The 26,527-nt window shown below is 46.2% G+C and overlaps 1 protein-coding gene across 4 annotated transcripts in view; it reads right to left on the reverse strand.

The window, feature by feature from the left end:
- Positions 1-26,527, reverse strand: part of MYO3B (myosin IIIB) — a 635,651-nt gene that overhangs the window by 40,170 nt on the left and 568,954 nt on the right. For 3 of the 4 annotated variants that reach the window (XM_073633937.1, XM_073633938.1, XM_073633935.1), the window contains exons 33-34: positions 23,532-23,578; positions 17,679-17,843 (exon numbers count right to left, since the gene is read on the reverse strand). In XM_073633937.1, the coding sequence (XP_073490038.1) occupies positions 17,714-17,843; positions 23,532-23,578 (177 nt within the window). In that variant the 3' untranslated portion in view covers positions 17,679-17,713. Of the gene's footprint in view, positions 1-17,540; positions 17,844-23,531; positions 23,579-26,527 lie in introns of those variants that run through there. The other variant, XM_073633936.1, reaches the window with a different exon arrangement.

The following is a 26,527-nucleotide window of genomic DNA, read 5'->3' on the forward strand; positions in this document are numbered from 1 at the left end:
ACATGGACGATCCGTATGTCCGTTTTTCATCCTTCCGTTTTCGGATGAAAAACGGACATACATGTATCCCTATGGAGCGTCGGATGTCAGCGGTGACATGTCCGCTGACATCCGACCCGTTCCGATCCGAAAAGTGTAACGGAGGAAAACCCTACTTTTCCATCCGTTTTTGGATTGGATCGGGTGACGACGGACTCTACGGTCCGTCATCATCCGATCCCCCATAGGGGAGAGCGGCGCTCTGACAGGTCCGTCGCTGCACAGTGTGCAGCGACGGACCTGTCATCTTCCTGCTCAGCGGGGATCGGCGCGTGAAAGAGCCCTAACTTTGCCAACTTTTTGTTGCACTGTCCTAACTGAGATGTGTTGTTGCCATCAAACTCAAAATTACCTTATTTTATTTCTTGAAATTGTAGATTTTCTATGTTTATCTATTGTGAATAAAATATGGGTTTATGAGGTTTGAAATTCATTGCTTTCTGTTTTAATGTAGATTTTTTCCAACTTTTTTGAAATTATAGTTGTAGTAAATATAAAAAATGTTTTTCCATATTAATATTGTGATGAGGTGGAGGTGCACTGGAGGTATATTTGTGGTCCTGGTTTGGGCTAATTTGGTTTGGAAATTACATATTAATTTCACTAAACTTTATCATTACAATACTCTGCCCTACTGCATTTCAAAGCCCTGGTGAAGGGGGACCCTTGTAACCGTCAAAACACGATGGCTGCATTTTATTGATTGCTACGGAAAATAAAACCAATATGGACATGCACTGGTGACTAGCACTCTTCTTGCTGTTTCTCTCTGTACTATAACCTTGTGTGAACAAAAAGGTTCCATCTGGCCCTTTGTAATCTTCCAGAATTGAGGTTTGCTATTATTGTTGTTTGGCTTCTGAATCTTGTTTGTCTGATTATGATCTGTAATGACTTCTGTTATTAGTTCTTGACTATCTACTGCTGGCTCTGCCACTGTCTATATGAATATGCCTCCTGTGTGCTTCCTGCTTGAGCTTTGCTTGTTCTACAAACTTTACTTCTGCCCTTCTATTTCTTCATCCTCTTGTTTGCTTTGTTATCTACCACCAGTGCAGCAAATTCAAGAGGCACCCTGTAGAGGCTCCTGGAGAAGACTTGACTCAGATTATATTCTGCACTTGTATGAGCAATCACTACTTCCATTGATTCAGAGGATTACATCATCGACACTGTAACTACTAAGGTTTTTTGTTGTACTGTATAGAAATTCTGTAAAATTTTCTCTGTCCTGCCTCCAGTTAGTCATCACAACTTGACAAGGTGTGATGCAATCCAACAGAGAACCCATCAACATTCTACTGAATGAAAATGTTTAGACAGCTATTTGAAAATTTACATTTAACCTTCGGTGCAGGTACCTCGAAACAACTGAACCAACTTCATATACCTAGTTATAAGTCTTGTAAAAAAGTTTGCCTTGATTGGAGATCTTTAATGCACAGCACATTGACATAACTGTATTTTTGTTCAAGCAAAGGGAAAATGACCTTGAGGGACGTTGAATAGCGACCTCAGAACCTCTGCAGTTTGGGAGCTCTACAAGTAACTCTTTTCAGTACATCAATTCATTTTTGTCTGAGAAGGCGAGACCTGTTATGCTACAAATCAGACTACTCTATTAGTTTGTGTGCAGTCAACTACTTAGTGATTTGATGGCTTTGGCTGAAAGCCAATTTTCAAGCATCTTAGCTTTCATTCTCCACGTGGCAACAGTAGATCAAAAGCAGTATATTAAAATCACTCTGAAAGGAAGGTTTAAAAATGTTACATAAATTGCACTTAAATAGAACCTATCAAATGATTAACAATGCTCAACAACTGAGACATAAAAGACGTATAGGCAGCGAACTGTGCAACTTCTTTGCATGGGAGATATGATTTCAACCTTCTACAGGCAAGGAAACTGATAAGTTTAGAATTTGCTTTAACTTTTGGTCCCCACAGACAGCCATAATTATTGAATTTAAAGGAGAAGTACAACCAACGCTTGTTTGGCTGTACTTCTCCTGTGGCTCACAGAAGTGAAGTTTGTTCTGCACTCCTGTGACCTGTTTTCAGCAGACAATGGGCTGAAGGCCGCAGATGGCTGACCTCACAGAGCCGGTCCAGGCTGGGATGAGATTGCGAAAATAAAGTCGGGATCCGCCCACAACCCTGGACCGGAACCTGGCTCAGCCTCTTAGCAAACCGCTGAGAGCCTAAGCCAGCTGCTTCCACCCTTGCCACAGTCCAGCACTGCAGTAAGTGCAAGGGGCAGAGCAGAGAGCCGGTGGTGATAGTCACCAGCTCTCTCCTCATGGAGCTCTGAGAACCGAGCGATCAGTGTCCTTTGATCGCTTGGTTCTCAGTCTTAGAGCTGGCGGGGGACAGATACAGCATCGGACCGATGCTGCATCCACCTAGGTAAATATGATTTAAAGAAAAAAAAAAGCAGAACTTCCCTTTTAACGAACACTTGTAGAAAATGACACTATATGGTCATCTTACCCAAATTATTGGGTTTAGATGTTTTCAGTGAAGGGTGCTGTAAATGCTACAACATACAGTTCCAAGACATTTTAGACAATGGCACCTTCCAATTTTCTTGCAACAGTTTACAGCCCTCACAAGATTTGTGTGAAGGTACCTGAGTGGTCTGCATAGAGCCCTGATCTCAACCCAACTGAACACCTTCAGAATGAACACCACTTGCAAACCAGGTCCTCTTGTCATCACTTAATCTCATAATTGGCTCTAGTATGGCCACAGCCACACTTCAAAATCTTGTTGAAAGCTTTCCCAGTTACCTTCTGCTGATCTATCCCCTTTCTAGCCACCTATCTGTTATCCTTTTTACCATTATGTCCACAGTACACTAACCGTGAATATTTCTGTATGTTCACTCATTTGTATGGAACATGTTGATGATAAAAAGAAAAGCAGTAAAATAGATCCCCTGCAGCCAGCAACAATAGAATCCCAGCAATAGGTCCCCACACAACAATAGACCCCCCAGCAACAATGGACTCCACCCCAACAACAATAGATTCCCTGCAGCAACAGTGAACCACCCACAACAAAATATCACACCCAGTAACAAAATATCCACCCAAGCAACATTAGACCCCCCCCAGCAGCAACAACAGATCTCCCAGCAGCCAGCATCAATAGATCCTCCAGCAGCCAGTAAAAATAGACCTCTCCCTTCCAGCAACATAAGACCCCCCAGGAGCAACAACAGATCTCCCAGCCAGAGGCGACTCTAGGCTTTGTGAGGCCTTAGGCAAAACTTAAACATGAGGCCCCACTCATGCCCATAATGGGAAAAATAATTCAAGCGATAAAAAATAACGGTGTGCCCCCCCACAGCTCTGCCGACTTCCCTCCTCTGCTCTCCAGCTGACTGCTGTGGGGGGGATCTTCAGGATGGAGGCCAGGAAAAGGGACTGGTAAATTACATTTACCGGCCCCTACCTTTTCCAAAAGAACACAGTGAGTGATTGGAACTGATCACTCACTGTGTTCATTCATAGCATACTATGCTTTAGTTTATGAATTAACAGGAGCCTCTGTCTCCTGTTCATTCATCTGCAGTGCAGCTGAGCTATAGAGAAAGGAACTGGGGAATGTGTTTCCTCATTTCCTTTCTCTGTCTCAAAAGTGAGAGTTCAGGGGTCTGTTTAGACCCCTGATATCTCACCAAATAAACCAAAAACTCTCACCAAAAAACGTTAAAAAAAATAAAAAGATTGTAAAAAATATAAAAAATAAAACTGTAAAGAACATATAAAAAAAAACAGACTAAAATTTCTAATCAACCTAAAAAGCCATGCCCAATAGGTAGCATAATTTATCCACACTCACTGTTTTTTCTGTATGCCACAGGTCACCATCTCCCTGGTAGGGACCCCTACTGTACAATGGTGGTAAATTTCAGTAGGAGAGGAAAGCGGAGGGTATGACGGTGGGTAATATGTACATGAGAGGGGTGCAGAGTCTATGGAGGCAAGTAGTATGTAGAGGAGAGGGGTGCGGAGTGTATGGAGGTGGGTAGTATAAACATGAGAGGGGTGCGGAGCGTATGGTGGGTAGTATATACATGAGAGGGGTGCGGAGGGTATGGTGGGTAGTAGGTATATGAGAGGGGTGCGGAGTGTATGGTGGGTGGTATGTACCTGAGAGGGGTGCGGAGTGTATGGTGGGTGGTATGTACATGAGAGGGGTGCGGAGTGTATGGTGGGTGGTATGTACATGAGAGGGGTGCGGAGTGTATGGTGGGTGGTATGTACATGAGAGGGGTGCAGAGTGTATGGTGGGTGGTATGTACATGAGAGGGGTGCGGAGTATATGGTGGGTGGTATGTACATGAGATGGGTGCGGAGTGTATGGTGGGTGGTATGTACGTGAGAGGGGTGCGGAGTGTATGGTGGGTGGTATGTACGTGAGAGGGGTGCGGAGTGAATGGTGGGTGGTATGTACGTGAGAGGGGTGCGGAGTGTATGGTGGGTGGTATGTACATGAGAGGGGTGCGGAGTGTATGGTGGGTGGTATGTACATGAGAGGGGTGCGGAGTGTATGGTGGGTGGTATGTACATGAGAGGGGTGCGGAGTGTATGGTGGGTGGTATGTACATGAGAGGGGTGCGGAGTGTATGGTGGGTGGTATGTACATGAGAGGGGTGCGAAGTGTATGGTGGGTGGTATGTAAATGAGAGGGGTGCGGAGTGTATGGTGGGTGGTATGTACATGAGAGGTGTGCGGAGTGTATGGTGGGTGGTATGTACATGAGAGGGGTGCGGAGTGTATGGTGGGTGGTATGTACATGAGAGGGGTGCGAAGTGTATGGTGGGTGGTATGTAAATGAGAGGGGTGCGGAGTGTATGGTGGGTGGTATGTACATGAGAGGTGTGCGGAGTGTATGGTGGGTGGTATGTACATGAGAGGGGTGCGGAGTGTATGGTGGGTGGTATGTACGTGAGAGGGGTGCGGAGTGTATGGTGGGGGGTATGTACATGAGAGGGGTGCAGAGTGTATGATGGGGGGAATGTACATGAGAGGGGTGCAGAGTGTATGGTGGGGGGTATGTGCATGAGAGGGGTGCGGAGTGTATGGTGGGGGGTATGTGCATGAGAGGGGTGCGGAGTGTATGGTGGGTGGTATGTACATGAGAGGGGTGCGGAGTGTATGGTGGGTGGTATGTACATGAGAGGGGTGCGGAGTGTATGGTGGGTGGTATGTACATGAGAGGGGTGCGAAGTGTATGGTGGGGGGTATGTACATGAGAGGGGAGCGGAGTGTATGGTGGGTGGTATGTACATGAGAGGGGTGCGGAGTGTATGATGGGGGGAATGTACATGAGAGGGGTGCGGAGTGTATGGTGGGTGGTATGTACATGAGAGGGGTGCGAAGTGTATGGTGGGGGGTATGTACATGAGAGGGGAGCGGAGTGTATGGTGGGTGGTATGTACATGAGAGGGGTGCGGAGTGTATGGTGGGTGGTATGTACATGAGAGGGGTGCGGAGTGTATGGTGGGTGGTATGTACATGAGAGGGTGCGGAGTGTGTGGTGGGTGGTATGTACATGAGAGGGGTGCGGAGTGTATGGTGGGGAGTATGTACATGAGAGGGGTGCAGAGTGTATGGTGGGTGGTATGTACATGAGAGGGGTGTGGAGTGTATGGTGGGGGGTATGTACACGAGAGGGGTGTGGCGTGTATGGTGGGGGGTATGTACACGAGAGGGGTGCGGAGTGTATGGTGGGTGGTATGTACATGAGAGGGGTGCGGAGTGTATGGTGGGTGGTATGTACATGAGAGGGGTGCGAAGTGTATGGTGGGTGGTATGTAAATGAGAGGGGTGCGGAGTGTATGGTGGGTGGTATGTACATGAGAGGGGTGCGAAGTGTATGGTGGGTGGTATGTAAATGAGAGGGGTGCGGAGTGTATGGTGGGTGGTATGTACATGAGAGGGGTGCGGAGTGTATGGTGGGTGGTATGTACGTGAGAGGGGTGCGGAGTGTATGGTGGGGGGTATGTACATGAGAGGGGTGCAGAGTGTATGATGGGGGGAATGTACATGAGAGGGGTGCAGAGTGTATGGTGGGGGGTATGTGCATGAGAGGGGTGCGGAGTGTATGGTGGGGGGTATGTGCATGAGAGGGGTGCGGAGTGTATGGTGGGTGGTATGTACATGAGAGGGGTGCGAAGTGTATGGTGGGGGGTATGTACATGAGAGGGGAGCGGAGTGTATGGTGGGTGGTATGTACATGAGAGGGGTGCGGAGTGTATGGTGGGTGGTATGTACATGAGAGGGGTGCGGAGTGTATGGTGGGTGGTATGTACATGAGAGGGGTGCGGAGTATATGGTGGGGGGTATGTACATGAGAGGGGTGCGGAGTGTATGGTGGGTGGTATGTACATGAGAGGGTGCGGAGTGTGTGGTGGGTGGTATGTACATGAGAGGGGTGCGGAGTGTGTGGTGGGTTGTATGTACATGAGAGGGGTGCGGAGTGTGTGGTGGGTGGTATGTACATGAGAGGGGTGCGGAGTGTATGGTGGGGAGTATGTACATGAGAGGGGTGCAGAGTGTATGGTGGGTGGTATGTACATGAGAGGGGTGTGGAGTGTATGGTGGGGGGTATGTACACGAGAGGGGTGTGGCGTGTATGGTGGGGGGTATGTACACGAGAGGGGTGCGGAGTGTATGGTGGGTGGTATGTACATGAGAGGGGTGCGGAGTGTATGGTGGGTGGTATGTACATGAGAGGGGTGCGGAGTGTATGGTGGGGGGTATGTACATGAGAGGGGTGTGGAGTGTATGGTGGGGGTTATGTACATGAGAGGGGTGGGGAGTGTATGGTGGGGGGTATGTACTTGAGAGGGGTGCGGAGTGTATGGTGGGTGTTATGTACATGAGAGGGGTGCGGAGTGTATGGTGGGTGGTATGTACATGAGAGGGGTGCGGAGTGTATGGTGGGTGGTATGTACATGAGAGGGGTGCGGAGTGTATGGTGGGGGGTATGTACACGAGAGGGGTGCGGAGTGTATGGTGGGGGGTATGTACACGAGAGGGGTGCGTAGTGTATGGTAGGTGGTATGTACATGAGAGGGGTGCGGAGTGTATGGTGGGTGGTATGTACATGAGAGGGGTGTGGAGTGTATGGTGGGGGTTATGTACATGAGAGGGGTGGGGAGTGTATGGTGGGGGGTATGTACATGAGAGGGGTGCGGAGTGTATGGTGGGTGTTATGTACATGAGAGGGGTGCAGAGTGTATGGTGGGTGGTATGTACATGAGAGGGGTGCGGAGTATATGGTGGGTGGTATGTACATGAGATGGGTGCGGAGTGTATGGTGGGTGGTATGTACGTGAGAGGGGTGCGGAGTGTATGGTGGGTGGTATGTACGTGAGAGGGGTGCGGAGTGAATGGTGGGTGGTATGTACGTGAGAGGGGTGCGGAGTGTATGGTGGGTGGTATGTACATGAGAGGGGTGCGGAGTGTATGGTGGGTGGTATGTACATGAGAGGGGTGCGGAGTGTATGGTGGGTGGTATGTACATGAGAGGGGTGCGGAGTGTATGGTGGGTGGTATGTACATGAGAGGGGTGCGGAGTGTATGGTGGGTGGTATGTACATGAGAGGGGTGCGAAGTGTATGGTGGGTGGTATGTAAATGAGAGGGGTGCGGAGTGTATGGTGGGTGGTATGTACATGAGAGGTGTGCGGAGTGTATGGTGGGTGGTATGTACATGAGAGGGGTGCGGAGTGTATGGTGGGTGGTATGTACGTGAGAGGGGTGCGGAGTGTATGGTGGGGGGTATGTACATGAGAGGGGTGCAGAGTGTATGATGGGGGGAATGTACATGAGAGGGGTGCAGAGTGTATGGTGGGGGGTATGTGCATGAGAGGGGTGCGGAGTGTATGGTGGGGGGTATGTGCATGAGAGGGGTGCGGAGTGTATGGTGGGTGGTATGTACATGAGAGGGGTGCGAAGTGTATGGTGGGGGGTATGTACATGAGAGGGGAGCGGAGTGTATGGTGGGTGGTATGTACATGAGAGGGGTGCGGAGTGTATGATGGGGGGAATGTACATGAGAGGGGTGCGGAGTGTATGGTGGGTGGTATGTACATGAGAGGGGTGCGAAGTGTATGGTGGGGGGTATGTACATGAGAGGGGAGCGGAGTGTATGGTGGGTGGTATGTACATGAGAGGGGTGCGGAGTGTATGGTGGGTGGTATGTACATGAGAGGGTGCGGAGTGTGTGGTGGGTGGTATGTACATGAGAGGGGTGCGGAGTGTATGGTGGGGAGTATGTACATGAGAGGGGTGCAGAGTGTATGGTGGGTGGTATGTACATGAGAGGGGTGTGGAGTGTATGGTGGGGGGTATGTACACGAGAGGGGTGTGGCGTGTATGGTGGGGGGTATGTACACGAGAGGGGTGCGGAGTGTATGGTGGGTGGTATGTACATGAGAGGGGTGCGGAGTGTATGGTGGGTGGTATGTACATGAGAGGGGTGCGAAGTGTATGGTGGGTGGTATGTAAATGAGAGGGGTGCGGAGTGTATGGTGGGTGGTATGTACATGAGAGGGGTGCGAAGTGTATGGTGGGTGGTATGTAAATGAGAGGGGTGCGGAGTGTATGGTGGGTGGTATGTACATGAGAGGGGTGCGGAGTGTATGGTGGGTGGTATGTACGTGAGAGGGGTGCGGAGTGTATGGTGGGGGGTATGTACATGAGAGGGGTGCAGAGTGTATGATGGGGGGAATGTACATGAGAGGGGTGCAGAGTGTATGGTGGGGGGTATGTGCATGAGAGGGGTGCGGAGTGTATGGTGGGGGGTATGTGCATGAGAGGGGTGCGGAGTGTATGGTGGGTGGTATGTACATGAGAGGGGTCCGAAGTGTATGGTGGGGGGTATGTACATGAGAGGGGAGCGGAGTGTATGGTGGGTGGTATGTACATGAGAGGGGTGCGGAGTGTATGGTGGGTGGTATGTACATGAGAGGGGTGCGGAGTGTATGGTGGGTGGTATGTACATGAGAGGGGTGCGGAGTATATGGTGGGGGGTATGTACATGAGAGGGGTGCGGAGTGTATGGTGGGTGGTATGTACATGAGAGGGTGCGGAGTGTGTGGTGGGTGGTATGTACATGAGAGGGGTGCGGAGTGTGTGGTGGGTTGTATGTACATGAGAGGGGTGCGGAGTGTGTGGTGGGTGGTATGTACATGAGAGGGGTGCGGAGTGTATGGTGGGGACTGGGGAGTATGTACATGAGAGGGGTGCAGAGTGTATGGTGGGTGGTATGTACATGAGAGGGGTGTGGAGTGTATGGTGGGGGGTATGTACACGAGAGGGGTGTGGCGTGTATGGTGGGGGGTATGTACACGAGAGGGGTGCGGAGTGTATGGTGGGTGGTATGTACATGAGAGGGGTGCGGAGTGTATGGTGGGTGGTATGTACATGAGAGGGGTGCGGAGTGTATGGTGGGGGGTATGTACATGAGAGGGGTGTGGAGTGTATGGTGGGGGTTATGTACATGAGAGGGGTGGGGAGTGTATGGTGGGGGGTATGTACTTGAGAGGGGTGCGGAGTGTATGGTGGGTGTTATGTACATGAGAGGGGTGCGGAGTGTATGGTGGGTGGTATGTACAGGAGAGGGGTGCGGAGTGTATGGTGGGTGGTATGTACATGAGAGGGGTGCGGAGTGTATGGTGGGGGGTATGTACACGAGAGGGGTGCGGAGTGTATGGTGGGGGGTATGTACACGAGAGGGGTGCGTAGTGTATGGTAGGTGGTATGTACATGAGAGGGGTGCGGAGTGTATGGTGGGTGGTATGTACATGAGAGGGGTGTGGAGTGTATGGTGGGGGTTATGTACATGAGAGGGGTGGGGAGTGTATGGTGGGGGGTATGTACATGAGAGGGGTGCGGAGTGTATGGTGGGTGTTATGTACATGAGAGGGGTGCGGAGTGTATGGTGGGTGGTATGTACATGAGAGGGGTGCGGAGTGTATGGTGGGTGGTATGTACATGAGAGGGGTGCGGAGTGTATGGTGGGGGGTATGTACATGAGAGGGGTGCGGAGTGTATGGTGGGTGGTATGTACATGAGAGGGGTGCGGAGTGTATGGTGGGGGGTATGTACATGAGAGGGGTGCGGAGTGTATGGTGGGTGGTATGTACATGAGAGGGGTGCGGAGTGTATGGTGGGGGGTATGTACATGAGAGGGGTGCGGAGTGTATGGTGGGTGGTATGTACATGAGAGGGGTGCGGAGTGTATGGTGGGTGGTATGTACATGAGAGGGGTGCGGAGTGTATGGTGGGTGGTATGTACATGAGAGGGGTGGGGAGTGTATGGTGGGTGGTATGTACATGAGAGGGGTGCGGAGTGTATGGTGGGTGGTATGTACATGAGAGGGGTGCGGAGTGTATGGTGGGGGGTATGTACATGAGAGGGGTGCGGAGTGTATGGTGGGTGGTATGTACATGAGAGGGGTGTGGAGTGTATGGTGGGTGGTATGTACATGAGAGGGGTGCGGAGTGTATGGTGGGGGGTATGTACATGAGAGGGGTGCGGAGTGTATGGTGGGGGGTAGTATCAAATACACCATTGATGCATTAGTGACCAGTGGCAGTTAATGAACCCCATTGTGCTGCATTAGTGGCAACAGTATCAGTGTTTATGAACCCTTTCATGCTGCACCATATAGGGGTTAATTAACACTGATACTGTTGCCACTAATGCAGCACAAAGGGGTAAATTAACTTCCACTGGCCACTAATGTATACTAATGCATTAGCCCCCTCCATGCTGCATATTACAAATACCATCTTCAAACTTACTTGCACTGTTGCATGGGGCTTCACTGGCTGCTCGCAGGTCTTGGAAGAAGCACTCTCCTCTGCATTTTCATCCCGCCTCCCGGCCTGTGAATGACATCACGGCAGGTGGGACTAGGAAGTTCCTGTCGGGCGGAGATCACTCCGCCTGACAGGGAAGGTAATGCGTCGATGCGTCGGTTGGACGGACATATAGCATACTTGCACCGCTCTGCTGCAGATTTAACACAGTGCAGCGGCGGCCGGCGGGTGTCACGGCTGTCTGCAGCAGTGCAGAGCAAGCGCCATTTTTACGAGGCCCCCCTGCCCTCCTGGCAGGTTCAGCAGTGGCTGGCAGCTCCGCCTCCTCTACAATTCATCTGCAGCATGGTAAAGTGTTATTAAACACTTTACCATCCCGCCCCGCTCACCCTGCCAGCTTGGGGACACTGGCCGGGGACATTCCCTCCCATTCTTTCACACGCAGACCAGGCAAATAAGATGGCCGCGAGGCCCCTTGGAGCACGGGGCCTTAGGCGACCGCCTTATTTGCCTAATTAGAGAGCCGCCTCTGCTCCCAGCAGCCAGCATCAATAGATCCTCCAGCAGCCAGTAAAAATAGACCTCTCCCTTCCAGCAACATAAGACCCCCCAGCAACATTAGATTCCCCATCAGCAACAATAGACCCTCACACAAAATGAGATCCCCAGCAGTGACAATAGATCCCCCAGCATCAAACATCAATAGACCCTCCAGCATACCACACACCCCAGGCTATTACATACATTCAGTGCTGGAGGTGCCGGAACTGCGTTCCCCTGCATTCCCGCTGAAAAAAAGCCCTACATTTATACAGTGATTAGTGCATTTTTATAGCAATTGCAGAGCTTGGTGAAACAGCATATTACTGTATTTTAAAGTGGAGCTTCACCCAAAAGGGGAAATTCCGCCTGTTTGCACCCTCCACCCTTCCACTGCAACATTTGGCAGTTTTGCGGGGGGAGGGGGAGCAGGTACCTGGTTTTGACTGACTTTTCATTTTTTGGGGGGAGCCTGGAGCTTCTCTTTAAACTGTGTAGACACTTATTTTTAATGTTTTACATAGCTATACCTGCAAAAGGGGCCAGCCTGAAATGATCTAGCAGGACTTAATTTTCTGACTAGAGTTCCACTTTAACTACTTGCTGACCGGCCGCTGTATAACAGGTTGGCTCCCCTGCACGAATTGCCATAGCTGTACAGCGGCCGCTTTAAGGGCTATAGGGGGCGCGCGCACACGCCCGCCGGCCACCGCGATCGCTCCTCAGAGAGCCAAAACGGGGATCTGTCAATGTAAACAGACAGATCCCCTTTCTGACAGGGGAGTAGAGAGAGATCTGCTGTTCCTAGTGATTAGGAACAGCAATCTCTCTCTACTCCCAGTCACTACACTGCCCCTACAGTTAGAAACCCCCCCCTAGGGAACACTTAACCCCTTGATCACCCCCTAGTGTTAACCTCTTCCCTGCCAGTGACATTTATACAGTAATCCGCCACAACGTTGCAGTCCTGCTAAAAATCGCTGATCACCGCCATTAGTAGTAAAAAAAAAAAATAATAATAAAAATGCCATAAATATATCCCCTATTTTGTAAACGCTATAACTTTTGCCCAAACCAATCAATATACACTTATTGCATTTTTTTTACCAACGATATGTAGAAGAATACATATTGGCCTAAACTGATGAAGACATTGTTTTTTTTGGGGGGGGATATTTATTAAAGCAAAAAGTAAAAAATATTGTTTTTTTTTTTCAAAATTGTCGCTCTTTTTTTGCTTATAGCGCAAAAGATAAAAACCTCAGCGGTGATCAAATACCACCAAAAGAAACGCAACGCAGTGCTGTATCACAAAAAATGGACTGGTCATTAAGGGGGCAAATCTTTCGGTCCTTAGGTGGTTAAGGGAGCCGATGTGTGAGTAGCAGGTAACTCTGCTGCCACTGGGTCTCACTGCAGTTGTGACCGCTACAGATCCAGTCCTAGGCTATACATGGGACTTTCACCTCTTGCTGCAAACAGCTTAACCAGCTGTGTTTCATGAGAAATACAGCTGAGCTACACCTGGACTTCGTTCTTTCCCTTGTCTGGCAGGTGGCGTATTATGTCAGGTTGTAGACTTCATATTATGATCCTTAAACCATATGTTATTTGATTCATGCTTGTAATCCCACCAGTTTAGAATGGTCTTTGGTTGGCTACTTGCGCTACAACAGTATATATTTTTTAGCATGAAAACAATCCTGTAGACGCCAACTTTCCCTCTTTCAGTTAATAAAAGACCTCTCGGAATAATGCTGCCTCAGTAGTTTAGATTTCAGCCTCAATGTGGCTTCAATAAATATTTTTCAACGCTATTGTGGAGGAGTAAACTGAGACATCTTGTTTATGCCACACTCAGACTGTCTGGATGTGATTACTTTTTAATAAAACCGAAGCTGGAGCTGCATCATAAACACAGATTTAAGGCTAAACTACATGGGTGCTTTTAATATTTTGCCGCTAAGCAATTTAACCGCTTGTTGGTAATCACCTTGTTTGTAACACATTGAAGATGATCTGTAAATGTGGAGACTGTCAGAATGTGGTTTAATCACTCAGATCCGCAAGTTCAAAGTTGTCTGCAAACTTTCTGTATATTTGGTACATGTAGAGCCGAGTAAAAAAAGGGGGCAGGAAACTGAGGTTGAAATCTCGAGACCTGTTGCTGGAGTGTTTATCGGGAGATCATGAATGGGACACACGGGCACGGATAAAAGAACAGGGAAAGAGAGAGAGAAAAGAAAGAAACTTGACATAGAGGACACTTTGATCTCTTGATCCAGCCACTGCTGCAGGGCAGGTTTTTGAAGATTGTTGGGAATACAGAAAAGACCTCAGGACTTGAGTTGACTTAGGACAGCCTCATAATATAGTATAAATACTAGAAGATTACTCCAGTTCAGAGGAGAGCTGCTGTGAGGAATCTAAAGGCAAGGAGGAGGATGGGTTTTGCACAAACAAAAATTTTATATATTGCTGCTCACCAGTTCTTAGATGGGATGGCCATCACTGCAGCTTTTGCCCAGTTCATGAGGAACTTGTTGAAATTTGCCCTGTGTATAGGCAGCTTAAAGCGGAACTTTACCCATAACAACTTGATAAGAAATAATTTTCTTTAGCAAGGAAAATGCAGAGCCTGTCAGAACGTGGTTTGCATAGCAGCAAAATACTTTGCACCTTAATAATTATGCTACCAAAATTAGTGTGCGCTGTAAATTGCCTCCAGCATTGTTCCTGTTTCTTCTTGCTGGAGGCTGCCATTTTACTGAAGCCCAGAGCCCCAGCAGTAAATCATAAAACAGAACTAAACCTATCGATTTAACGGTTTCAAAAAACAGTTACATTTTTAGAATGCTGGGATTGCCAACTGCCACACTTGCTTGTTTCCTCAATCAAACGTTTTTTGAAGATTGTTGGGAATACAGTAAAGACCTCAGGACTTGTGTTGTCTTAGAACAGGCTCATAATATAGTGTAAATACTGGAAGATTACTCCAGTTCAGAGGAGATAGCTGCTTTAAGGAATCTAAGGGCAAGGAGGAGGATGCGTTTTGCTCATGCTTAAGGCTGGGCTCACAGCAGGAGTCCGGTGCATCTCCAGTCACAGTTTCAGGTCAGATTTCAGCCCAAATCTTGGGCTGAATTTGAATCTGAAATGGACCAAAAACGCACAGGACTCCTGTACAATTCGCACCAGAGCCGCTGCAGAGATGTGTGAAGCGGCTGCACAGCGCCGGTCACAATCTCCTGCTATGCAAATTGGATGTGGGGAAACCATAGTGTGAACTCAGCCTAAAGTGTATCAAAACCCAAAAACAAAAATGTTATATATTGTTGCTTACCAGTTCTTAGATGGGGTGGCCAACACTGCAGCTGTGTTTAAAGCAGAATTTTTTCTAAAAAATTTAGAAGGCAGGGTGTTTTTGGCAGAAGAGATTTTCCATGTCTTTTGTATCAAAAAATACCCTTTCCTGTGTATCCTAGCTATTGTTTATAGCGTTTTTTTTATAGCCTGCACAACATGCGCAGTGTACAATCCCATCACTTGTATGATGCCGCCCCTCTGCCAAGCAACCCGCACACTTCTGCAAAGTGATCCTCATCCTCACCTCCTGTTTTACCCTTCAATAGGCTGCACATTCACGCACATGCATTGCAGAGCGGTTGTAACATGTTCCTATTAACTTGAGTATGTCGCATTTAGGGGAATGCTGCCTGCCAAATGCGATGAGGGGGGTTAACTTTAGAGGAGCCTACAAAAAAAAAGCATTGCAGCCGCCGCATGTGTACAGCTCTGAGTAGCTGCATGTCCTTGTTCGGATGGGCGGTCGCGGAGGGTAGGAACAGCGGATCAAGGAATACATTTTTTTTGAGAATTGTGTTTCATGTGTTGTGTCATTCCCTAAGCTAATTGAAGATTCCCAACTCCTGTGCTAAATCAGCCTCTCAACCTCTATATATCTAAGTTACAGATGAATTCTGCTGCAATGTATTAAAGTGCTGTGTATGGTGATGTTAAAATGAAATTGTATTCCAGTAAAACAAAATAGTATAAACTAAAGCTATCCATACAATCAGAGCCGGTGTCTTGCCGAGAAAGTTCCCCCAGCGGATAAGGACCCCCCTCTACTGCGCAGGTGCAGTGCTTGCGCAGTAGGAACAACAAGGGAGCCGCCGAAAAGAGCCGAAGCTGAACACCTGAGTCAGCTGTACACGCGCCTGCGCACTACATTCTACCCTATTTATTTTTTGCGCTATAAGCAAAAAAAGAGTGAGCGTAGCAAGTCCGCGAGGGGCCTGTTACAAACTATTTTTTATTAAAATAGTCTTCGCACGCAGGCGCCGTGTACAGTTGACTCAGGTGTTCAGCTTCTGCTCTTTTCAGTGGCTCCCCTGTTGTTCCTACTGCGCAAGCACTGCGCCTGCGCAGTAGAGGGGTCCTTATCCGCTGAGGGGAACTTTCTCGGCAGAACACCGGCGGCGGAGTGAGGTCACTCATGGCCAGAGGCAGGGTGGGAGGACTCAGAGGAGCGCAGAGTGCTGTGGCGGCGCTGCAACCTAGAGGAGCCGAGGAGCCTAGCTCTAGCTGGAAGTGGAAATCAGTGTGGGTGGGAGGCGGACATCTCTGAGCCGCGATCCCAGTCCCCTTTAGCAGCGTTATCTGTCCCGCTAGCTGCCGCACAGGCAAGTTTAGAAATCGGCTCCTCCTCAGCTCTGACAGGACAACATGAGGAGGAAAGCCGGAAGATGGCCATTACAGAGAGATGTGCTGCACTGTATCTGAGGTCTGTGTGTGAGGAAAGCTGCTGCCAAGCTGAGGGAAGGGAGAGCTGCACTAAGGACACAAGGGGAGGAATGAGAGTATTTGTAGGGAGAAAATGATTACTTCTAGGTGGGAATGATATGGGGGGGATGTATTTGTTCTGTTGTGTTAGGAAGGGAATACTGGGGGGGTTCTACTGGGATGGGGAATTTGAGGGGTGCCAGGATAAAAAAAAAATTTCTAGTAGGGGTATTGGGGGGTGGGGGGTGGGGTGGGGGGTTGTGCTAGAAAAGGTGATGGGGGGGATTTGTGCTAGGATAGGAAATATTGGAGCTGTTAGAAATGGGGATTTGAGGGGGAGAATTTATGCTAGTGGGGGGTGACAGGGGTAAGATTTGTGCTGGGAGGATGAGGATTTGTGCTAGGTGGGGGGATTTGTTCTGTGGGGGTGGGGTGGGGGAAAGGGAATTTGTGCTAGGAGGGGGATTTGGGGGGGGGAGGGTTGTGCTAGATGAGGTGATGGGGGGATTTGTGCTAGGACAGGAAATATTGGGGCTGTTAGAAATGAGGATTGGGGGAGAGAATTTATGCTAGTAAGGATGATAGGGCGTATTATTTGTGTTTGGGGCTAAGTATGCCGATTAGTGCTCAATTTTTATTTTTTTTTGGAGGGGGGGGGGATGTTGCTAACACATGATGGTCATACATTTTGTGTGTGTGTGGAGGGGGGCGCAGTTTGGTGTCTTTGCCCTCGGCGCTAAATTACCTTGTCCTTGGGTTTTTGGGGTTTGGGTTTTTGCAAATTCCTGCTAAAGTGGGCAAAATTCTAGTTGTGGGGGGTCCTAACGGCATTGCTTGGCTTGACAAAAGTCTATTTTTCAATTGACTTTTGTCGAAGGAGCCAGATGGAAAATTGTGACCTAGCAGTGGTGGCATCCTATCAGATGCCACCACCGTTGAGTTATTTGTCGTCCGCAGGTCCCACTGACTACTGAATGCAATAGCTGGCAGGAGTGATTCCTTCACCCACACTGTTAATTGTGGATTGGGGAATCAATTGATTCACTCGGGATGCAGGGCATGTTTTATATTTACACCAAATTGGTTATATGTAAGCATTTCAGTCTTTGGCTAGTCACTTTCATCCACAAGAAGAAAAAAGAATCTAAACTAAATTTACTAATGAAATAGACATTATTCACTTAGCAAAGTGAATGTGTACTGAGCTTTGTAAATAAGATGAGGCCGTATGTATTTTGAACAACCAATGAGGTTCTAGCAAAAATCCTGTTTTTTAATCCCCCTCACACATTTAAAGTGAACACATTTACTTTTCTAAATAAACAGCTTGTACTTAATTGATAAATCTTCCATATTGTATTGTTGTAAACATACAGTATGTATACATTATATAGGGTCCTACTTGTCCAAGTCTCCTGTGATCTTTACAGAAAACATGATTATCCCTGCAATAAATATCACATATTCTTACCAGTTCCAAAATAGTGTGGATTAGAGAACAGAGGTTTAGCTAGAGGCAAAAAACATTTCTTGTTGTGCCAAAGGAGAGCAAACAGATAGATCTTCCTCAGGAATGGAGTCAGCAGTTGATAAGAGTTTGTAATATTCATCTTCTCTGTCTAGAACTTTGACTTGGCTGAAACAGACAGATGAAACATAAATCACACAATACATTAAACAATCTATTACAAGTCTCCGATTTGTATGGCATATTAGGGTCCAACAACTGGAGTGCTAAAACAGAAAACATTTTGTTAGTGCAGACAAAAGAAAAAAAAAACAGTAATTGACTGATATATTGATAAAGAAATAATACAAACTTCTCTGACTCTCTTCAGTTGGAAAAGTCCATCTATAGGGTTTATTTGATGTGCGAATTAAACTCTGCAATATTTTTGAAAATGGGCATGTGCAGCTCAGAGTACATTAACGCTGTCAGACTGGGGGAATCAGTTATGATAGAAGGAACAGGGAGGAACCCCCTACGGGTGGGACTTTACCGGCACTACCACATACACAAACAATAATTGAAAAAATATCAAAAATGTATTGAAAAACACATATAGAATATTGTAGTGGATGTATAAATACAAAACATGCAAAGAAAAGATATAGCTTCCTGAACCCAACGCGTTTCAGAGATGAATGCTGTCTCCTTCATCAGGGGTTTTCACAGAAAATATAATATCTGTATGGAGCAGTGACATCAATTGCAGGCAGAGGGGCCTCTCAGAGGGCTCTTGATGGGACGTTTTGGGAGAAGCTGCTGATGAACCTAATTCACTTGACTATCTTACTGAATTGGTCTATGCCTTCCACGTTCCCACCTGGACCCTCTGCCTGTTTTTTCCCACTGATGTCGGGACCTTTTCTACTATGGCTACAGTCCAGCCTTCCTAAAGTCTGAAACTGGCCCTTTGTTTAGAAAGTTTGGAGAACCCTGCTCTAAGGGAACAAAAAAAAAAAAAAAGATTTATTAACCAGCTTCTCCACACAGCTAGACCATCCCCTGTAGCCTCCTCTCTCCTTTCAATTACATTTTTATTGTAGGACATTTTAAATATGAACATAAATAATATGCCATACCTATCATATTTGACTCTCGTGGCGAATACTTTTTTTATACTGTTCTGCTCTGTACAACAAAATTTTTAACAATGATCTTGAAATTAAATGGATAATAGTAAGAGAAAAATGCAGACAGAAAAAATTGGGGTGTCCCCTGAAAATTGCTCCCTTGAATAAATGGTCAGTGTAGGTAGGAGGAATAAGTGGTCAGTGTAGGTAGGAGGAATAAGTGGTCAGTTTAGGTAGGAGGAATAAGTGGTCAGTGTAGGTAGGAGGAATAAGTGGTCAGTGTAGGTAGGAGATCCAGTCACCATTGTTCACTGCTCAAGGTACCTTTGGCAACCTTAGCAGGGATATTGGTTGAGAAAGACTGGGCTAGGCCCTTTATCATGCTTTTACTGTTGTATGTGTCTGAGATTCACCTCCTATATCTGCTCTGATGAATATTGTCACCAAAAGAGAACGTGAGGGAAAAAAAACTACATTTTAAAGTTACCACTACAGCAAGATGTGTGTAAAAATCTTCCAATGGCTTAAAGCTGCATATACACTAGTAGAATTGCGTTTGAAATTCTTAATTTTAAGAACATTCGTACAATTTTTTAATCATTAGTAGGGTCAAATCGACATTCAGTATTGACTGAGGTGAGAGAAAAAGGAACAAGATGGAAATTTTGTCTCAAATGAAGGAATTTTTTAGACTGGGTTCACACTATTGCGAAATGGATGCGGACTTCCCCGCATCCAATTCACATGGTAGGAGATTTTGACTGGCTCTCTATGGTGCTGGTTCATATATCTCCACTGCGGCTCCAGTGCGAATTTGCACCAGGTCCTGTGCATCTTTTAGTTCCTTTCAGGTCCGAATTCAGCCTTAAAAATTTGGGCTGAAACGGTGAACGGGGACGCACTGGACCCCTGCGGTGAGCTGCATGCGGCAATAGTGGGAGCCCAGCCCAGCCAGTGTATGTGGTTTTCATTAGGTAAAGTCCATTCATTCTGAAATTGAATGTTAAATGTAAACAAAATTTTGAATTACCTTCGAACAGCATTTGTCAATGTTATGAGAATTTTCGTACAAATGCTCGTGCAAACGTTCATTCAAAATTCTACTAGTGTATGACCAGCTTAAGATAGCAATGCTGTTCAGAGATTTCCTCTCTTGTCTTGTTGAGTCTTTAGGATTGGAAGTGAAGGGAATTTTCCTTAGTGAGACACAGGAAGCAAAAATACCCTTAACCTGATAGGGAATGTAACCTTACTCTATCCTTTTGATAAACTGAAAAAAAGAATTTTAGGTTTACATATACTTTACAGTGGAACTTTACTCATGACAACTTAATAAAAAATAAAGTTCTTTAGCAAGGAACATACATTCCACATGAATTAGGCTCCATGTACACTACAAGCTAAAAAAAAATGCTGGAAAAATGCTGTATAAAAAACGATTAATGTTTACATTTTTTCCAGCGTTTTTCCTTTTTGTGTGCTGGGGTTTTGCTGGTGTTTAGCAGTTTAGCTGGTTGTTAAGGAGCAGGCCATGCTATGAATTTTAAGGGGAACCCCACGCCAAAAAAAAAAAAAAGGCATGGGAGTCTCCCCCAAAATGAGAAAGAGGAGGGACCAATAAGCAGCCCCCCCCCCCCCGAACCATACCAGGCCACTTGACCTCATGGGGGGTGCTTTGGGGTAGGGCCTCTTCCCCACAACCCTGGCGGTGGTTGTGGGGATCTGCGGGATCTTATTGGGATCTGGGAGCCCCCTTTAACAAGGGGGCCCCCAGATCCCAACCCCCATGTGAATGAGTATGGGATACATTGCACTCATTCACCAAAAGTGTTAAAAGTGAGTAAAAACACAGAGCCATTTTTAGATGTCCTTTATTTAAAAAACAAAAAAAAAAATTGTCCCCTGAAGTAGATCCAACGTCAGTTACAATGAACGCCGGCCGTCGACTCGAAAAAAACGGATTGCACCCAGTGCTGGACGTTGACATAAAAAATTAGAGGGGTCATCCGGGGACATCATCAGGTGGCCCTGCTCCTTATTTTATTTAGTGGTGGAGCTGTCAGATGGCAGGAGCCAGCGTCAGGTGTGGACCCTTTTTTTGTCGTTGTTCGGGTCGGCGGCCAGCCTTCATCATTATTGATGTTGGATCTACTTCGGGGGACTTTTAACACAAGGGGTGGGATCTTGGGGGCTTCCAGATTCCGATAAGACACCCGCCAGCCATCCCCTCTTTCTTGGCCTGACAGGCTGCATGCTTATATATGGATCTGGTATGGATTTGGAGGGGACTCCCACACCATTTAAAAAAAAAATTGGTGTGGTGTTCCCTACAAATCCATACCAGACCCGAATGTCCTGGTATGGATTGGGGGTGGGGGACCCCCGTGCTGTTTTTTTCTAAAATTTTCACTGGTGGCAATTCTTTTGTTTACATTCAGCTGTCAGTGGGGTCATCGATTGTTAAGGACCTGATGTTCGGCTTGCCGGTCCGCTCTTTGGCAACTAGCTATTTACTGGTTGTCAAGGATGCCGGTGGCTGCCGCTAAGAAAGAAAAACAGCTATTAGAAGCAGTTAACAGCGTTTAGGAGAGTTCAGCAAATTGCTCCCAAAAATGAAAAAAAAAGTTTGAAAAACGCTTCTAGCCTACAATAGTGTGCATTGACACATAGGATAATAACTATTTGCTTCTAGGGGCAGAAAAAAAATCTCTCATAAGTAGCTGTTGGGGGATAAATTAAGGACTGTAAATTGTCTCCAGCATTGATCCTGTTTCTTCTTGCTGAAGGATGTTTTTGTTAAATCCCAGAGCCCCTGAGCAGCAGTAAATCGATAGGCTGTCAGCAGATCGGCTTCTAGGTGCTCTAATTTTCAGTATAATGCCAACAATAGAGAACAACTGAGCAAGCGGCCAGGGGCCAGTCTGAAGTGATCTATCAGAACTTAATTTTCTGACTAAAGTTCCACTTTAAGTAATTCAAAGTGTAGCAGAAAACCAACAGCAACCAGTTTATGACATATGATCTAGAAATAGTGCTTTCTGATTGGAGGGAGAGAAAGGGGTAGGAGATGGAAAGGTAGGGGTATTAATGATTTTTAACCCAACTGATGAACTGAAATTGTATGTTTTATTATAGAGATTCTCACATTTGTCTGAGATTCTTAGTTATTTATTCAATGTTACCCGACTTTTTGATTATTAACATTCATTACTATTGACCATTGGTTATTTGGGTTTAACCATGAAAAGGGGATACTATATTGATAGTGTATTGTTATAAAGATGTCCTTATGTTTTTTGTAGCCCTGATGAAGGAGGCAGTTTTCGACACCTGAAATGCATTAGCTACTCTTTCGATTATCCTTCTTCTAACCTTTATTTGAATTATGTTGTGTGTGGACCTTTTAGCACTGGTTTGGCACTTCACTTTACATTTTTGTTACAATACTCTAAAAGCCAAGGAGATTGTGGTGATCCTCAGGGGTGCAGAGGCCACCTGCCCAGAAACCAGAACACCTACATTAACATCAATACCTTAAGATAAGATAGTAATCAGGGTCCAGGGCTATGTTTCCACTTTCCTTAACAGTCCTTAGAGCTATTTTTAACAAACATATTAAAGCGGAGTTCCACCCAAAAGTGGAACTTCCGCCCATTGGATTCCTCCCCCCCTCCGGTGTCACAGTTGGCACCTTTCAGGGGGGAGGGGGGTGCAGATACCTGTCCAAGACAGGTATCTGCACCCACTTCCTGGAATAGACTCCCATGGGAGTCACGCCCCCTCCCGCACTCCCCCGCTGTCTCCTGGGAAAGACACAAGTCCCAGGAGATAGCGGGGACCATTGAGAAAGCGCAGCACGACTCGCGCATGCGCAGTAGGGAATCGGGAAGTGAAGCCGCAACGCTTCACTTCCTGATTCCCTCACTGAGAATGGCGGCGGCAGCAACCCGAGGATCGAGGGACGGTTCGGTCTCGGATGCCGACATCGCTGGACCCCGGGACAGGTGAGTGACCTTATTTTTAAAAAAACAGTATTTGCAGCTGCTGACATCTAAAAAAAAAATTTTCGCGGGACCCCCGCTTTAAACTTACCTGCTCTGTGCAATGGTTTTGCACAGGGTGGCCCTGAACCTTCTCTTCTAGGGTCCTGTGCTATCGCTGTGGGCTCCTCCTCTTCTCTGTGTGTCACCATAGGGGGCCCACTTCCTATGGTGGCACACGTGCGGACTCGGTCCCAAGTCGGGCTGTGTATCCCCCACCCCCTAACAATGGATTTGATTGACAGCAGCAGGAGCCAATGTCTACCATTGCTCTCACTGAGTCCAACAGCGCTGCTCTCAGGCACAGTGCTGGATCAAGATGAGGCTTTTGTAAGTATTTAGGAGGGCTGGGGAGCTGCACATAAAAGTTTTTTTTTACCTTTTGGCAGATAATGCATTAAGGTAAAAAACCTGAAGCCTTTACAACCTTTTTAAAAAACAAGTTAGCATCTCCTATATTTCTAACATCCCAGATTCCCTTAAACTTCCAATATTAATGTCCTTTTGATAACAGGCCTTTTTATCATAATTTGTGATTCGTTACAGCTGGCACTTTGCTGAATTTTAAGCTGCTATCATTATGCTTGTTAGTAGGGAGCCATATACACATCCAGGGGGGCAATATTAAACAATTTCAATGTTTAAAAATTTTCCATTTTACAAAAGGACTTCTGTTTACAGTTGTTAAATTCAGGATGGATATTTACCCAAGTTTTCTCGGCTTCCTCTTGCTCCCTTGATAGTCTAGAGTTCCCTGCGGGAAGGACCAAGAACACGCTTTCAGAAGCTAAGCAGGGAGTCGTTAATTTTTAATTCAAAGTGATTTTGTGTTGAATGCAAGCAGATGCTGATAATATCACAAGTCAAAGCATAATTTTTTTGATCAAAGGGCTCAAGTGAGCCTGATGAAGCATGCATGTTGGTTTTCTTTGATAAACCACATCAATTATTCACCGTGAAAGGAGACATCCTGATATGAAAGCAACTGATAAAGGGCAGAGGCACATGTTCAGCCAGCGCTGTGTTAAGAGAGGGGATGGAGAGATGGGTTGCTACGATAGAGAAAAGAAGGAAAGGTTGAAGAGATTTTTAATGGAGTGAGAGCAAAAAACAGGCACATACATGGGCAGATTGGGCCCACCAATGTTTTATATTCTCATCTACACAAGCCTAAAACACAACATTGTTGGCCTTCCACAGTAATGGTCCAATGTGTTCAATGAGATACTCACATTATTATATTGTCAAGTGCAGAACAACAGAAGCAATCATATATGAACTGTACAGCTCATGTCAATGTGACTTTTGTAAATAAACCATTTGATATCTGTTGGCCATGAGTGCTGGGAAGGCCCTAATTATAGTAAAAGAAAACCTTTGTTGACTAGAAATGAGCATGTGGACCTTTTCCATTTACACGATTATCTGTTAAATGATCTTAATGAATCATATTAGAACTTTTAAAAAGGTGTGACAGATTAATTTTGAATAATCTCTGACCAAAGGGCAATATTTCATCTTAGTAACCATCTATGGCTTGTGGTCCACTTTAAAATGTTTGCCTCATCTGCCAAGGAAAAAATACATTTGGTTCAGCGTTGCTCGGATTTTCACTTTAAAGCTCAACTGAAGTCACAGAAATAAATATTCTGATATATACCGTATCGTACAGTGTCTTGAAAAAGTATTCATACCCTTTTTAATTTTCCACATTTTGTCATGTTACAACCAAAAACGTGAAAGTACCTTATTGGGATTTTATGTGATAGACCAACACAAAGTGGTACATAATTGTGAAGTGGAAGGAAAATAATAAATGTTTTTCAAAAATGTTTACAAATAAATATGTGAAAAGTGTGGTGTGCATTTGTATTCAGCCCCCCTGAGTCAATACTTTGTAGAACCACCTTTCGCTGCAATTACAGCTGCAAGTCTTTTTGGGGATGTCTCTACCAGCTTTGCAGATCTAGAGAGCAAAATTTTCGCCCATTCTTGTTTGCAAAATAGCTCAAGCTCTGTCAGATTGGATGGAGAGCATCTGTGAACAGCAATTTTCAAGTCTTGTCACAGATTTTCAATTGGATTTAGGTCTGGACTTTGACTGGGCCATTCTAACACATGAATATGCTTTGATCTAAACCATTTCATTGTAGCTCTGGCTGTATTTTTAGGGTCGTTGTCCTGCTTGAAGGTGAACCTCCACCCCAGTCTCAAGTATTTTGCAGATTCTAACAGGTTATCTTCTAAGATTGTCCTGTATTTGACTCCATCCATCTTCCTATCAACTCTGACCAGCTTCCCTGTCCCTGCTGAAGAAAAGCATCCCCACAACATGATGCTGCCACCACCATGTTTCACGGTCGGGATAGTATGTTCAGGGTGATGCATAGGGGGTTATTTATGAAGGCAAATCCACTTTGCACTGCAAGTTCACTTGAAAGTGCAGTCACTCTAAATCTAAGGGGTAGATCTGAAATGAGTGGAAGCTCTGTTGATTTTATCATCCAATCATGTGCAAGCTAAAATGCTGTCTTTTATTTTCCTTGCATGTCCCGCTCGGATCTACAGCGACCTTACTTTCAAGTGCACTTGTAGTGCAAAGTGGATTTTCCTTTAGTTAAATAACCCCCAGAGTGTTAGTTTTCCGCTACACATAGCATTTTGCTTTGAGGCCAAAAAATTCAATTTTGGTCTCATCTGAGCAGAGCACCTTCTTCCACATGTTTACTGTGTCCCCCACATGGCTTCTCGCAAACTGCAAACGGGACTTCTTATGGCGTTCTTTGAACAATGGCTTTCTTCTTGCCACTCTTCCATAAAGGCCAGATTTGTAGAGTGCACGACTAATAGTTGTCCTGTGGACAGAGTCTCCCACCTGAGCTCTGGATCTCTGCAGATCCTCCAAAGTTACCATGGGCCTCTTGGTTGATTAATGCTCTCCTTGTCTGGCCTGTCAGTTTAGGTGGACAGCAATGTCTTGGTAGGTTTGCAGTTGTGTTATACTCTTTCCATTTTTGGAAGATGGATTGAACAGTGCTCCGTGAGGTGTTCAAAGCTTGGATATTTTTTTATAACCCAACCCTGCTTTAAACTTCTCCACAACTTTATTGTTGACCTGTCTGGTGTGTTCCTTGACCTTCATTATGCTGTTTGTTCACCAAGGTTCTCTAACAAACCTCTGAAGGCTTCACAGAACATCTGTACTTATACTGAGATTAAATTACAGACAGGTGGAGTCTGTTTACTAATTGGGTGACTTCTGAACGTAATTGTTTCCCCTAATTTTAGTTAGGGGATCCTTCCACTTCACAATTATGTGCCACTTTGTGTTGGTCTATCACATAAAATCCCAATAAAATAAATTTACGTTTTTGGCTGTAACATGACAAAATGTGGAAAATTCCAAGGGGCATGAATACTTTTTCAAGGCATTGTAACTCTATTTTCATTCTTGTTTTAATAGCATGTCTTAAAGTGTCTGTGTAGTTTAATAGACACCAGAGTTGGACCTGGTGCAGTATGTAATCTAACGGAGGGGTAGAGAAGGAAGCACCACCTGAGTGTAGTATTAACAAATTATGTTTAATGACACCAGGTAAAAACACACTTACAGGATAAAAGCCACTGCTCCTTGGCTCCGAGCGCGTAGCCTTCTCTCAACCTCCCTGCAAGCCCTCCTCCCTGGACGATCCCTCCCCTGGAT

The sequence above is a fragment of the Aquarana catesbeiana genome, linkage group LG06 (genome assembly GCF_042186555.1).
Source record: "Aquarana catesbeiana isolate 2022-GZ linkage group LG06, ASM4218655v1, whole genome shotgun sequence".
NCBI classification, from domain to species: Eukaryota; Metazoa; Chordata; class Amphibia; order Anura; family Ranidae; genus Aquarana; species Aquarana catesbeiana.